Raw genomic sequence first — 16,613 nt, 5'->3', positions numbered from 1 at the left:
GATGACACAAAACTCCAATGTACTGCGACCTGTTATGAGACATAGAGTCATAGAAATGTACAGCACAGTCGTTGGTCCATTTCATGGGCGCCATTAGACTTTCATTCCTGGGTGTTGTTTTTAAATTGAAATTGGATTCAAACATGCGTCATGGTGAAAGTTGATTCTGATTACCTGAATCTCCGGATTACGAGTCCAGTGATGTTGTCACAACGCCTCCATTTATGAGAATGATTCTCAGGGATGAGAAACTCAGTTATGAGGATTTTTTCAAGGTACTGGGACTGCTTTCCTTGGAAACTTGATAGAAACTTTCCAAAACCATGAGTGTTCAGGAGAAAGCAGATAGGAATAAAATGCTTCAGAGATAGCAGGAACTGCAGATGCTGGGGAATCTGAGATAACAAGGTGCTGAGCTGGATGAACGCAGCAGGCCCAGCAGTATCAGAGGAGCAGGAAGGCTGACATTTCAGGCCTCGACCCTTCTTCATTTTTCTGAAGTAAGTTCAGAAAGCTCTTCATCCAGTTCTACACCTTGTTATCTAGGAATAAAATGTTCCCACTCCTAAAATGAATCTAGAACCAGAGGGCACAGTTTCAAAGATGCTAACAAAAGAAGCAAATGGGCAGTGAGAAAAAATACTTTATTCAGCCAGTGAGTGATCTGGGCCTGGAATCCACTGCCTGGAAATGTGGTGGTGGCAGATTCAGCGAAGGCACGCAAGAGGGATGGTTACTTAAACAGAAAAAAAAATACATGCAGGGTTTTTGGAAAAAGGTAGAAGATTGGCCTTAAATTAGAGTGCTCAGAGAGCTTGGCAAGTATGATGGGCTGAATGTCCTCCTTCTGCATTGTAGCAATTCTGCGTTTCTGCCAGGTTCACTCTTCTGTTGTGGGCAGTGATGGATGGCATTTTTGCAGGCAATCACGTAGGTGCTGGATTTTGTACATGACGGGTAGAATTTAACAGCCCTCTCTTTATGCGGGGTTTGAGCTGGAGAGTGTAAGTACGGACCTGACTGCCTTTCAAGTTTTACCCTGATGCAGTCTCGATTGGGAAGGCTGGTAAATGGTCTTTACTCCCCTGAGTGGGCAATTAATAACTTAGGCTGAACAAATATCACACAGAAAGTTTGAGAAGTAAAACTCTTAGTTATAGAATCCCTACAGTGTACAATCAGACCCTTTGACCCAACATTGACCTTTGCAGCATTCCACCCACACCCATTCCACTATAACCCACCTAACCCACACATACCTGGACACTCTTAGCAACTTAGCATGGCCAAGCCATCTAACCTGCACATCTTTGGACTGTGGGAGGAAACTGGAGCACCCAGAGGAAACCCATGCAGACATATACAGAATGTGCAAACTCCACACAGACAGTCACCTGAGGTTGGAATTGAACCTGTGTCCCTGGAGCTGTGAGGCAGCAGTGCTAACCATTGATCCGCCATGCCATATTAGTAGCAATGGCAAACAGATAGCACCTGACTGCCTTTTCTTACAACCTCCTGATTCCCTGGCCAGAAAACCTCTCCCACGACCCCAATTTGTTCATGACTCACTAATAGCATTGGATTAATTGCAGTACCAGCATCAGCCACCCTTCCTGGTGGCACCACCTGCAATGGCGAGACACTAGTCTCTGTTTGGCCAGCATCTCTCAGTGAGTGGGGTTTTAGCCACAGACTGCCCCCGAATGGTAAGTGCTCGGTTGGCACTTCATTCACTGGAACTTTCCTGACAAGGTAACCTGGGGTTTCTGTCAGTTCTCCAAGTGCTAGGTATAATCCCTGTCATCTGATTCACATTCTGATGGAAGTATGCGCAATGCTGCTTGGATGCTAATGGTATATGTTTTGACCTCAGTATTCCAGTTACAATCCTCTCTTAATCCAATGCAGTGAGGATAGAGATATCACCAACTACTTACAGGTTAGATGCAAGTGGATTTCCGCTGACTCTTGTAAAAGTGTTTCGTGGTTTTCAGAGCTGTTTAAGCCAGCTGAAATCTCTCAGGAATGGGGAAGCATTCCCTGACTGTGAGGATACTGCACAAGTCAACAACAGGGCTACAGTCGTGGCTATCCCCTCAGACAAGCATGACTGAGAGAATGGACAGAAATCACACAGAGCAGGACAGGTGACTGGAATAAGGTGAATGATGAAGGAGACAACGATTCTCAGTGGGATACCTGAATCTCCAGAGTCTGAATGGAGCCATTTTTCCCGTCGTGAAGAACTGTGCGTGAGCTTTCACCTTAGTACAGACATACTCACTGGAATTGATCACTTCTGAAACTGTAACTACAACCTCCAAGCAGGGTCACAAGGTCATGGCCAGAGGATGGGAAGATTCCAGGCTGGCCCAAAGATTACTTGCAAAATTTTCCAGCTTGTCATTTTTCCTGTTCCCATAAGGACCTGTAATGGGAATCAAAATTACATGAAAATCAAGTACATTTCAGTTTTCCTTGTCAGAGAGCAGCAGGATACTGAACAGAAGACTTTGTAATAATTCTTCAATATTCTGCCCTGCCATCCTCATTTGAACAACTTGAAGTAATGAGGAGGTGACAAGAGCCTTTGTTTGATGACCTGGTCCATATGGGAGTGTGTATTACACACTCAGAGGGGCTGCATAAAGTACCACAGGAAATGTAATGGTGCAGACCACTGGAATAGTTCAATGTTGTTTCTGCTGCCTGGAGCACTCTGGGGCAGTCCTGCAGTACAGAGAAGGGCCGGTGTCGTCATGATTCTTGATAGTCTCCAACCTTGGCATCATGAGGGTACGCTGTCGCTGCCAGTGATAGGGCACCAGCTGAGAAAGAGGTGGTAACCATTGCAGCTTTTTTTCTTGCCAGACTTTCTGTGATCCACTCGACCAACTGTAATACAGGTAAATGTTCGCTCAAATTCCACTAACAAGGCTGAACCTTCCCTCTCCTTGGCTGTTGACTACCACTGCACCACTTGTCTACAAACAACAGTAAATGCCGTCACAATATCGATATTTCAAAACAATAATGTTGAACAATCTATGCCATAATGCATGCAAATATCAACTGCCCTCATTTATTTCCTTCATACCAGTATTACAGGTGCCTTTTTCTTGCTTAATGCTCCCACAGAGTGCGATCCCTGTGACTGTGGCACTGCAGGTGAAAGCTGATGATTTTTATTGTGTTTATCCTGAGTAACTCTAGCTCCAGAAGGGCCCACCCAGGACTGCACCACAACAGCAAGGTGTGGCAGAAATCAGGGCTGGCTGGCTGACCAGCAATGTTCGCAAGGGCACTAACAAGGCAAAGGATTGGCAATAAGGGAAGGACACTTGCAGACATGTGCTTCATGACCCATTGCATCACTGCCACTTCTTGCTGTGACTGTCACCCCCACCACCCCACCACCACCCAGCCCTGGGCAGCAGTGCTGGAAATGCACTGCACTTTGAGCACTGGAATTGCTGGGCATGATGACATGAGTCTGACCTTGCAGCCATTTCATTGGCTTCTGCTTTTTCTGGAGCAGAGATACCAATCATGACTCAATCTGTAACTGTTCCCATCAGGTTGGCCACAACTCAGTGCTGGAGTGGATGGGTTCCAAACACTGCGCCAGATTGAAGCCAGAGTCTTTCATGCTCCGTGACATTAAGGGCAGGCTTTCTAACCTGCCAATGCACCAATCCTTCTTCTGTCGGCCACCCCATCCCCATTGCAGTTCTCATCTGAATCCCCTGTAGCTGAAATGGAGTGTGACTTCATCCTCTGGTGAACTGGCTCCAATTCCTTGAGACCTCACTGCAGGTCACTCATGCTCAGTGTACGAAATGAGGAATAACTGGTTGAGGGACAGAGTGGTTGAGGAAAGAAATTCCAGTGTTAGTACCTTGGCAGCTCACAGCAATGCCACCTGTGAGCTAACTACAACTGGAAATGTTCAGGAATGAGTTAGTGTAAGACTGTAGATAGCTCTGAAAACTAGGAGACTGGAGGGGATTACAGAGATTAGGGGAGGGATTCAAGACCGTGGAGGGATTTGAAACCGAAACTAGAGTTTATTAATTAATATTAAAATTGAGGATTTGCTGAACTTGGAATTGATGCAGGTCAAGGGGCACAGGATGTGCTATGAACGGTTAACATAAACAGCAGAAGACCCTGATTTTATCGAGAATAGAAAGCGGGAGGTGCGCAGGGTGCATTGGAATAGTTAAGTGCAAAGAGACCAATAGCAAGAAAGTCTGTTTCAGCAACAAATAAACTAGGATTGGAACAAAGTAAGATGTTACAACAGCATTCGTTTGATCGTTCTTTGTGAAAGGGGTGGGGAGCGGTTGTGAGGAAAGAAGGGGTGAGGGCAGGACATTTCCATAATTCTTCTTTCTTTGAATTAGAGTTTCTTTATTTAGTTTTACTGTCTTCTGTCCCTGTAGAGTGCACTGGGTTAATGGCAGGAAATGTACAAGGAGAAGTCCCCTCAGTGACAGCCAACCGTGTGAGAGCTATTAAAAGAGGAATTACTAAATAATGGTTACTAAACCTAGAGAACTATGATTTTGTTTACTAATGAGATTTATCAGCTCTGGTTTCTTTCAGTTGACAGCAAGAGGTTTGTTGATGAATCTCTAACATTCACAGCTTTGACTTTCAACCAACTTTCCACAAGGGGTGGGGGGGCGGTGGGGTTCGTGAATGGAAGGAGCTGCCAACAGATGTGGTCGAGGCAGATAAAATTGCTGTATTTAAAAGACATTTGGACAGGTACACAATTAGGAAAGGTTTAGACGGATACCAAACACAGGCAAATGGGACCGGTTAAGTTTGGGACACCTGATCAGTACAGATGATTGGGATTGAAGGTCCTGATTCTGTGCTGTATGACTCTATGAATCTATGACTGAAGAGCTAACTAGGTGTGTGCATGAGGGCAATGCATTTGATACAGTCTACTTGGGCATCAGCAAAGCTTTTGACAAGATCCCCCATTTGAAGACTGTTAGAACAGGAAACAGTCCATGGGATCCGAGGACACATGTGCACAGGAAATCATAACTCATGTAATTTGATTGAGTTTTTTAAAGTAGTAATCAAGAGCATTGATTAAGGCAGAAAGATGGACGCATATGGGCTTCAGTAAGGCGTTCAAGAAGGTTCCTCACGGTAGTCCAAGAGGGAAGTTAAATCACACGGAACACAGGGAGAGCTGGCCATAGAACATAGAACATTACAGCACAGTACAGGCCCTTCGGCCCTCGATCTTGTGCCGACCTGTCATGCCGATCTCAAGCCCATCTACCTGCACTATTCCATGTACGCCCATATGCTTATCCAATGGCGACTTAAATGTACCTAAAGTTGGCAAATCTACGACCGTTGCAGGCAAAGCGTTCCATTCCCTTACTACTCTCTGAGTAAAGAAACTACCTCTGACATCTGTCCTATATCTTTCACCCCTCAATTTAAAGCTATGCCCCCTCGTGTTCGCCGTCACCATCCGAGGAAAAAGGCTCTCCCTATCCACCCTATCTAACCTTCTGATTATTTTATATGTCTCAATTAAGTCACCTCTCAACCTTCTTCTCTCTAACGAAAACAGCCTCAAGTCCCTCAGCCATTCATTCTAAGACCTTCCCTCTATACCAGGCAACATCCTAGTAAATCTCCTCTGCACCCTTTTCAAAGCTTCCACATCCTTCTCATAATGCGGTGACCAGAACTGTACGCAATACTCCAAGTGCGGCCGCACCAGAGTTTTGTACAGCTTCACCATAACCTCTTGGTTCCGGAACTCGATCCCTCTATTAATCAAAGCTAAAACACTGTATGCCTTCTGAACAGCCCTGTCACCCTGGGTGGCAACTTTCAAGGATCTGTGTTCATGGACACCAAGATCTCTCTGCTCATCTATACTACTAAGCATCTTACCATTAGCCCTGTACTTTGCCTTCTGGTTACTCCGACCAAAGTGCATCACCTCACACTTGTCTGCATTAAACTCCATTTGCCACCTCTCAGACCAGCTCTCCAGCTTATCTATGTCCCTCTGCAACCAATCCTTTGTCACTATCCACAACTCCACCGATCTTAGTGTCGTCTGCAAATTTACTCACCCATCCTTCTACGCCCTCATCCAGGTCATTTATAAAAATGACAAACAGCAGTGGACCCAACACCGACCCTTGCGGTACCACCAGTAACTGGTCTCCAGGATGAACGTTTCCCATCAACTACCACCCTCTGTCTTCTTTCAGCAAGCTAATTTCCGATCCAAACTGCTATATCTCCCACAATTCCATTCCTCTGCATTTTGTACAATAGTCTGTTATGGGGAACCTTATCGAACGCCTTGCTGAAATCCATATACACCACATCAACCGGTTTACTCTCATCCACCTGTTTGGTCACCTTCTCAAAGAACTCAATAAGGTTTGTGAAGCACGACCTTCCCTTCACAAAACAATGCTGACTATCCCGAATCAATTTATTCTTTTCTAGATGATTGTAAATCCTATCCCATATAACCTTTTTCAACACTTTACCGACAAGTGAGGTAAGGCTCACTGGCCGATAATTACCAGGGTTGTCTCTACTCCCCTTCTTGAACAGGGGAACCACAATTGCTATCCTCCAGTCATCTGGCACTATTCCTGTAGACAATGATGAGTTAAAGATCAATGCCAAAGGCTCGGCAATCTCCTCCCTGGATTCTCAGAGGATCCGAGGATAAATCCCATCCGGCCCAGGGGACATAGCTATCTTCACCCTCTGTAGGATTTCAAAAACCTCTTCCTTGTGAACCTCAATCCCACTTAGTCCAGTAGCCTGTTTGTCTGTATTCTCCTCGACAACATTGTGGTTTTCCAGAGTGAATACTGTTGAAAAATCATCATTTAGCGCTTCCCCTATCTCATCTGACTCCACACACAACTTACCACTACTATCCTTGATTGGGCCTCATCTTACTTTTGTCATTCTTTTATTCCTTAAATACCGATAGAAAGCCTGAGGGTTTACCCTGATCCTATCCACCAACAACTTCTCATGTCTCCTCCTGGATCTTCTGAGCTCTCTCTTTCGGTCTTTCCTGGCTACCTTGTAACCCTCAATCACCCTAACTGAGCCTTCACATCTGAAAGTAACAGAAGCCGCCTTCTTCCTCTTGACCAGAGATTCCACTTCCTTCGTAAACCACGGCTCCCGCACCCTCCAGCTTACTGCCTGCCTGACAGGTACATACTTATCTAGGACACACAGGAGCTTTTCCTTGAATAAGCTCCACATTTCTATTGTGCCCATCCACTGCAGTTTCCTTCCCTATCCTATGCTCCCTAAATCTTGCATAATCTCTTCGTAATTGCCTTTCCGCCAGCTATAACTCTTGCCCAGTGGTGTACACCTATCCCTTTCCATCACTGAAGTAAACATAACAGAATTGTGATCGCTATCACCAAGGTGATCAACGACTTTGAAATCTAACACCTGGCCAGGATCATCACACAGTACTGATGTGGTCACTGCACCCCAATTCCATCAGTCACTGCATCCCATTTCACTCAGTCACTGTATCCCGTTTCTCACTGAGGCTGCATTCAATTTCCGTCAATCACTGCATCCCATTTCCGTCAGTCAAGGCATCCCAATTCCCATAGTCACTGCATCCCATTTCCCTCAGTCACTGCATCCCATGTCCCTCAGTCACTGCATCCCATTTCACTCAATCACTGCACCTCCTTCACCACAGTCACTGCGTCCAATTTCCATCAGTCACTGTTTCCTATATCTCACAGACGCTGCATTCAATTTCCCACACTCACTGTATCCCATTTTCCATCGTCACAGCATCTCCTTTCCCTCAGTCTCTGCATCGCATTTCACTCAGTGATTGCATCCCATTTCCCTCAGTCATTGCATCCCATTTCCCTCAGTCACTGCATCCCATTTCCGTCAGTCACTGCATCCCATTTCACTCAGTCACTGCATCCCAGGTCCCTCGGTCACTGCACCCCAAGCCCGCTCGGGCACTGCATCCCTATTAACACACTCACTCCTTCCCAGTACCTCAGTCACTGCATCACATTTACATCAGACACTGCATCTCATTTCACTCAGTCACTGCAGCTCATGTCACTCTGTCACTGCATCCAATTTCCATCAGTCACTGCATCCAATTTCCATCAGTCACTGCATCTCATTTCACTCATTCACTGCATCCCATTTCACTCAGTCACTGCATCCCATTTCACTCAGTCACTGCATCCCATTTCAAGCAGTCACTGCATCCGCTTTCACGCTGTCACTGCATCCCCTTTCACGCTGTCATGGCATCCCCTTTCACGCTGTCACTGCATCCCCTTTCACTCAGTCACGGTGTCCCATTTCCCTCAGTCACTGGATCCCATTTCAAGGAGTCACTGCATCCCATTTCACGCTGTCACTGCGTCCCATTTCACTCAGTCACTGCATCGCATTTCACGCAGTCACTGCATCCCATTTCACTCAGTCACTGCATCCCATTTCCCTCAGTCACTGCATCCCATTTTCCTCAGTGACTGCATCCCATTTCACTCAGCCACTGCATCCCATTTCCATCAGACACTGCATCCCATTTCCATCAGACAATGCATCCCATTTCACTCAGTCACTACATTCAATTTCCTACAGTCACTGCATCCCATTTCCATCAGTCACTGCATCGCATTTCACGCAGTCACTGCATCCCATTTCACTCAGTCACTGCATCCCATTTCACTCAGTCACTGCATTTCCTTTCCCCGAGACACTGCATCCCATTTACATTAGACACTGCATCCCATTTCCATCAGACAATGCATCCCATTTCACTCAGTCACTACATTCAATTTCCTACAGTCACTGCATCCTATTTCCATCAGTCACTGCATCACATTTCTGTCAATCACTGGATCCCATTTCATTCAGTGATGCGTCCCATTTCACTCAGTGACTGCATCCCATTTCACTCAGTCACTGCATCCCACTTCACTCAGTCACTGCATCCCATTTCACTCAGTCACTGCATCCCATTTCACTCAGTCACTGCATCCCATTTCACTCAGTCACTGCATCCCATTTCACTCAGTCACTGCATCACATTTCTCTCAGTCACTGCATCACATTTCACTCAGTCACTGCATCACGTTTCACACAGTCACTGCATCCCATTTCACTCAGTCACTGCATCTCCTTCACCATAGTCACTGCATTCCTTTTCCATCAGTCACTGTTTCCCGTATCTCACAGGCGCTGCATTCAATTTCCCACACTCACTGCATCCCATTTCCCATAGTCACAGCATCTCCTTTCCCTCAGTCTCTGCATCTCATTTCACTCAGTCACTGCATCCCATTTCCCTCAGTCACTGCATCTCATTTCACTCAGGCACTGTATCCCATTTCCCTCACTCACTGCACCCCAAGTCCGCTCGGGCACTGCATCCCCATGAACTCAGTCACTCCTTCCCAGTACCTCAGTCACTGCATCCCATTTCCATCAGGTACTGCATGACATTTCCATCAGACACAGCAGCTCATGTCACTCTGTCACTGCATCCCATTTCCCTCAGTCACTGCATCCCATTTCACGCAGTCACTGCATCCCATTTCACGCAGTCACTGCATCCCATTTCACGCAGTCACTGCATCCCATTTCACTCAATCACTGCATCCAATTTCCATCAGTCACTGTTTCCCATATCTCACAGATGCTGCATTCAATTTCCCACCCTCACTGCATCCCATTTCCCATCGTCACAGCATCACCTTTCCCTCAATCTTTGCATTGCAATTCCCTCAGTGATTGCATCCCATTTCCCTCCGTCACTGCATCCCATTTCCCTCAGTCACTGCATCCCATTTCCCTCAGTCACTGCATCCCATTTCCCTCAGTCACTGCATCCCATTTCACTCAGCCACTGCATCCCATTTCACTCAGCCACTGCATCCCATTTCACTCAGCCACTGCATCCCATTTCACTCGGTGACTGCATCACAGTTTTCTCAGTGACAGAATCACATTTCCCTGAGTCACTGTGTCCCATTTCACGCAGTCCCTGCATCCCATTTCACACAGTCACTGCATCGCATTTCACTCAGTCACTGCATCCCATTTCACTCAGTTACTGCATCCCATTTCACTCAGTCACTGCATTTCCTTTCCCCGAGACACTGCATCCCATTTACATTAGACACTGCATCCCATTTCCATCAGACAATGCATCCCATTTCACTCAGTCACGACATTCAATTTCCAACAGTCACTGCATCCTATTTCCATCAGTCACTGCATCACATTTCTGTCAATCACTGGATCCCATTTCATTCAGTGATGCGTCCCATTTCACTCAGTGACTGCATCCCATTTCACTCAGTCACTGCATCCCACTTCACTCAGTCACTGCATCCCATTTCACTCAGTCACTGCATCCCATTTCACTCAGTCACTGCATCCCATTTCACTCAGTCACTGCATCCCATTTCACTCAGTCACTGCATCACATTTCTCTCAGTCACTGCATCACATTTCACTCAGTCACTGCATCACGTTTCACACAGTCACTGCATCCCATTTCACTCAGTCACTGCATCTCCTTCACCATAGTCACTGCATTCCTTTTCCATCAGTCACTGTTTCCCGTATCTCACAGGCGCTGCATTCAATTTCCCACACTCACTGCATCCCATTTCCCATAGTCACAGCATCTCCTTTCCCTCAGTCTCTGCGTCTCATTTCACTCAGTCACTGCATCCCATTTCCCTCAGTCACTGCATCTCATTTCACTCAGGCACTGTATCCCATTTCCCTCACTCACTGCACCCCAAGTCCGCTCGGGCACTGCATCCCCATGAACTCAGTCACTCCTTCCCAGTACCTCAGTCACTGCATCCCATTTCCATCAGGTACTGCATGACATTTCCATCAGACACAGCAGCTCATGTCACTCTGTCACTGCATCCCATTTCCCTCAGTCACTGCATCCCATTTCACGCAGTCACTGCATCCCATTTCACGCAGTCACTGCATCCCATTTCACTCAATCACTGCATCCAATTTCCATCAGTCACTGTTTCCCATATCTCACAGATGCTGCATTCAATTTCCCACCCTCACTGCATCCCATTTCCCATCGTCACAGCATCACCTTTCCCTCAATCTTTGCATTGCAATTCCCTCAGTGATTGCATCCCATTTCCCTCCGTCACTGCATCCCATTTCCCTCAGTCACTGCATCCCATTTCCCTCAGTCACTGCATCCCATTTCACTCAGCCACTGCATCCCATTTCACTCAGCCACTGCATCCCATTTCACTCAGCCACTGCATCCCATTTCACTCGGTGACTGCATCACAGTTTTCTCAGTGACTGAATCACATTTCCCTGAGTCACTGTGTCCCATTTCACGCAGTCCCTGCATCCCATTTCACACAGTCACTGCATCGCATTTCACTCAGTCACTGCATCCCATTTCACTCAGTTACTGCATCCCATTTCACTCAGTCACTGCATTTCCTTTCCCCGAGACACTGCATCCCATTTACATTAGACACTGCATCCCATTTCCATCAGACAATGCATCCCATTTCACTCAGTCACGACATTCAATTTCCAACAGTCACTGCATCCTATTTCCATCAGTCACTGCATCACATTTCTGTCAATCACTGGATCCCATTTCATTCAGTGATGCGTCCCATTTCACTCAGTGACTGCATCCCATTTCACTCAGTCACTGCATCCCACTTCACTCAGTCACTGCATCCCATTTCACTCAGTCACTGCATCCCATTTCACTCAGTCACTGCATCCCATTTCTCTCAGTCACGGTATCACATTTCACTCAGTCACTGCATCACGTTTCACACAGTCACTGCATCCCATTTCACTCAGTCACTGCATCTCCTTCACCATAGTCACTGCATTCCTTTTCCATCAGTCACTGTTTCCCCTATCTCACAGGCCCTGCATTCAATTTCCCACACTCACTGCATCCCATTTCCCATAGTCACAGCATCTCCTTTCCCTCAGTCTCTGCATCTCATTTCACTCAGTCACTGCATCCCATTTCCCTCAGTCACTGCATCTCATTTCACTCAGGCACTGTATCCCATTTCCCTCACTCACTGCACCCCAAGTCCGCTCGGGCACTGCATCCCCATGAACTCAGTCACTCCTTCCCAGTACCTCAGTCACTGCATCCCATTTCCATCAGGTACTGCATGACATTTCCATCAGACACTGCAGCTCATGTCACTCTGTCACTGCATCCCATTTCCCTCAGTCACTGCACCCCATTTCACGCAGTCACTGCATCCCATTTCACGCAGTCACTGCATCACATTTCACTCAGTCACTGCATCCCATTTCACTCAATCACTGCATCCAATTTCCATCAGTCACTGTTTCCCATATCTCACAGACGCTGCATTCAATTTCCCACCCTCACTGCATCCCATTTCCCATCGTCACAGCATGACCTTTCCCTCATTCTTTGCATTGCAATTCCCTCAGTGATTGCATCCCATTTCCCTCAGTCACTGCATCCCATTTCCCTCAGTCACTGCATCCCATTTCACTCAGCCACTGCATCCCATTTCACTCGGTGACTGCATCACAGTTTTCTCAGTGACTGAATCACAGTACACTCAGTGAGTGCATCATATTTCACTCAGTGACAGAATCACATTTCACTCAGTGACTGAATCACATTTCCCTGAGTCACTGCGTACCATTTCACGCAGTCACTGCATCCCATTTCACGCAGTCACTGCATCGCATTTCATGCATTCACTGCATCGCAATTCACGCAGTCACTGTAGTCCATTTCACTCAGTCACTGCATCCCAATTCACTCCATCACTGCATCTCCTTCACCACAGTCACAGCATCCCATTTCCATCAGTCACTGGTTCCTGTATCTCACAGACGCTGCATTCAATTTCCGACACTCACTGTATCCCATTTCCCATAGACACAGCATCTCCTTTCCCACAGTCTCTGCATCTCATTCAAATCAGTGATTGCATCCGACTTCCCAAAAATAGTGCATCCCATTTTGCTCAGTCACAGCATCTCATTTCACTCGGTCACTGCATCCCATTTCCCTCAGTCACTGCATCCAATTTCCCTCAGTCACTGCATCTCATTTCCGTCAGTTACTGCAGACCATTTCCATCAAACAATGCATCTCATTTCACTCAGTGACTGCAGCTCATGTCACTCTGTCACTGCATCCAATTTCCATCAGTCAGTGCATCTCATTTCACTCAGTCTCGGCATGCCATTTCCCTCAGTCACTGCATCCCATTTCCCTCAATCACTTCATCCCATTTCCTCAGTCACTGCATCTCCTTTCCACAGTCACGGCAATCCCATTTCACTCAGTCACTGCATCCCGTTTCACTCAGTCACTGCCTCGCATTTCACTCAGTCCCTGCATCGCATTTCACTCTGTCAGTGCATCGCATTTCACTCTGTCACTGCATCCCATTTCACTCTGTCACTGCATCCCATTTCACTCAGTCAGTGCGTCCCATTTCACTCAGTCAGTGCGTCCCATTTCCCTCACTCACTGCACCCCAATTCCGCTCGGGCACTGCATCCCCATGAACTCAGTCACTCCTTCCCTGTACCTCAGTCACTGCATCCCATTTCCCTCTGGTACTGCATCACATTTCCATCAGACACTGCAGCTCATGTCACTCTGTCACTGCATCCAATTTCCATAAGTCACTGCATCTCATTTAACTCATTCACTGCATCCCATGTCCCTCAGTCACTGCATCCCATTTCACTCAGTCACTGCATCCCATTTCCCTCAGTCACTGCATCCCATTTCCCTCAGTCACTGCATCCCATTTGAAGCAGTCACTGCATCCCATTTCACTCAATCACTGCATCTCCTTCACCACAGTCACTGCATCCCATTCCCCACAGACACGGCATCCCATTCACTTGAATCTCAGAATCCCAGTTCACACAGCCACTGCATCCCATTTCACACAGCCACTGCATCCCATTTCACACAGCCAGTGCATCGCATTTCACACAGCCACTGCATCCTATTTCACACAGCCACTGCATCCCATTTCACACAGCCACTGCATCCCATTTCACTCAATGCTTCACTTTACACACAGTCAAAGCATCCCTTTCCATCAGTCACTGCGTGCCATTTCCTCAGTCACTGCATCTCCTTTCCACAGTCACGGCAATCCCATTTCACTCAGTCACTGCATCCCATTTCACTCAGTCACTGCATCCCATTTCACAGAGTCACTGCATCTCCTTTCCATCAGTCACTGCGTTCCATTTCACTCAGTCACAGCGTCTCATTTCCATCAGTCACTGAATCCCACTTCCCACAGTGACTGCATCCCATTTCCACCAGTCACTGCATCCCATTTCCCTAGGTCACTGCATCCCATTGCCCTCAGTCACGGCATCCCATTGCCCTCAGTCACGGCATCCCATTTCCTCAGTCACTGCATATACTTTCCACAGTCACGGCAATCCCATTTCACTCAGTCACTGCATCCCGTTTCACTCAGTCACTGCATCCCATTTCACAGAGTCACTGTGTCTCCTTTCCATCAGTCACTGCCTCCCATTTCACTCAGTCACTGCGTCCCATTTCCATCAGTCACTGCATCGCATTTCCCACTGTCACTGCATCCCATTTCCCAGTCACTGCATCCCATTTCCCTCAGTCACTGCATCCCATTGCCCTCAGTCACTGCATCCCATTGCCCTCAGTCACTGCATTCCATTTCACTCAGTCACTGAATCCCATTTCACTCAGTCACTGCATCCCATTACCCTCAGTCACTGCATCCCATTAACTTCAGTCGCAGGATCCAATTTCAAACAGACACTGCATCACATTTCCGTCAGTCACTGCATACCATTTCCCTCAGTCACTGCATACCATTTCCCTCAGTCACTGCATACCATTTCACTCAGTCACTGCATCTCATTTCACTCAGTCACTGCATCCCATTTCACTCAGTCACTGCATCCCATTTCACTCAGTCACTGCATCCCATTTCACTCAGTCACTGCATCCCATTACCCTCAGTCACTGCATCCCATTACCCTCAGTTGCAGCATCCCATTTCCCACAGACACTGCATTTCCTTTCCCTAAGTCACTGCATCTCATTTCCACCAGTCACTGCATCCCGTTTCACTCCCCACTGCATCTCATTTCACGCAGTCACTGCATCGCATATCACTTAGTCACTGCATCCCATTTCACTCAGTCACTGCATCCCATTCCACTCAGTCACTGCATCCCATTCCACTCAGTCAGTGCATCACATTTCACTCAGGCACTGTATCCCATTTCCCTAAGTCACTGCACCCCAAGCCCGCTTGGGCACTGCATCCCTATTAACTCAGTCACTCCTTCCCACTACCTCAGTCACTGCATCGCATTTCCATCAGTCACTGCATCCCATTACCCTCAGTCACTGCATCCCATTACCCTCAGTTGCAGCATCCCATTTCCCACAGACACTGCATTTCCTTTCCCTAAGTCACTGCATCTCATTTCCACCAGTCACTGCATCCCATTTCACTCCCCACTGCATCTATTTTTCACTCATTCACTGCATCCCATTTCACGCAGTCACTGCATCGCATATCACTCAGTCACTGCATCGCATATCACTCAGTCACTGCATCCCATTTCACTCAGTCACTGCATCCCATTCCACTCAGTCACTGCATCCCATTCCACTCAGTCACTGCATCCCATTTCAATCAGTCAGTGCATCACATTTCACTCAGGCACTGTATCCCATTTCCCTAAGTCACTGCACCCCAAGCCCGCTTGGGCACTGCATCCCTATTAATTCAGTCACTCCTTCCCCGTACCTCAGTCACTGCATCGCATTTCACTCAGCCACTGCATCCCAGTTCACACAGTCACCGCATCCCAGTTCACACAGTCACCGCATCCCAGTTCACACAGCCACTGCATCCCATTTCAAACAGTCACTGCATCTCATTTCACTCATTCAATGCTTCACATTCCACTCAGTCACCGCTTCCCATTTCCCACAGTCACTGCATCTCCTTTCCTCAGTCACTGCATCCCATTTTACTCTGTCACTGCAGGCCATTTCCCTCAGTCACTGCATCCCATTACCATCAGTCACTACATCCCATTACCCTCAGTCACTGCATCACAGCACGCTCAGTCACAGCATCCCATTTCCAACAGTCACTGCATCCCATTACCCTCAGTCGCTGCTTCCCATTTCACTCAGTCACTGCATTCCATTTCCCATGGTAACTGCATCTCCTTTCCTCAGTCACAGTATCCCATTTCACTCAGTCACTGCATCCCATTTCCTCAGTCACTGCATCTCCTTTCCACAGTCACGGCAATCCCAATTCACTCAGTCACTGCATCCCATTTCCCTCAATCACTTCATCCCATTTCCTCAGTCACTGCATCTCCTTTCCACAGTCACGGCAATCCCATTTCACTCTGTCACTGCATCCCGTTTCACTCAGTCACTGCATCGCATTTCACTCAGTCCCTGCATCGCATTTCACTCAGTCACTGCATCCCATTTCACA

At 47.2% G+C, this 16,613-nt stretch overlaps 1 protein-coding gene across 1 annotated transcript in view; it reads right to left on the bottom strand.

Moving 5' to 3' along the window:
- Positions 1–2,295: 2,295 nt before the first annotated feature.
- LOC132207691 (complement C5-like) overlaps positions 2,296–16,613 on the bottom strand; it is a 73,445-nt gene continuing 59,127 nt past the window's right edge. Inside the window, exon 4 of the mRNA XM_059643590.1 lies at positions 2,296–2,431. Within this exon, the coding sequence (XP_059499573.1) occupies positions 2,342–2,431 (90 nt within the window). The 3' untranslated portion in view covers positions 2,296–2,341. The remainder of the gene's footprint in view (positions 2,432–16,613) is intronic.

The sequence above is a fragment of the Stegostoma tigrinum genome, unplaced genomic scaffold (genome assembly GCF_030684315.1).
Source record: "Stegostoma tigrinum isolate sSteTig4 unplaced genomic scaffold, sSteTig4.hap1 scaffold_124, whole genome shotgun sequence".
NCBI lineage: Eukaryota > Metazoa > Chordata > Chondrichthyes > Orectolobiformes > Stegostomatidae > Stegostoma > Stegostoma tigrinum.
The sequence above is the reverse complement of the archived record's forward strand: the minus strand, read 5'-3'. Positions and strand labels throughout refer to the sequence as shown.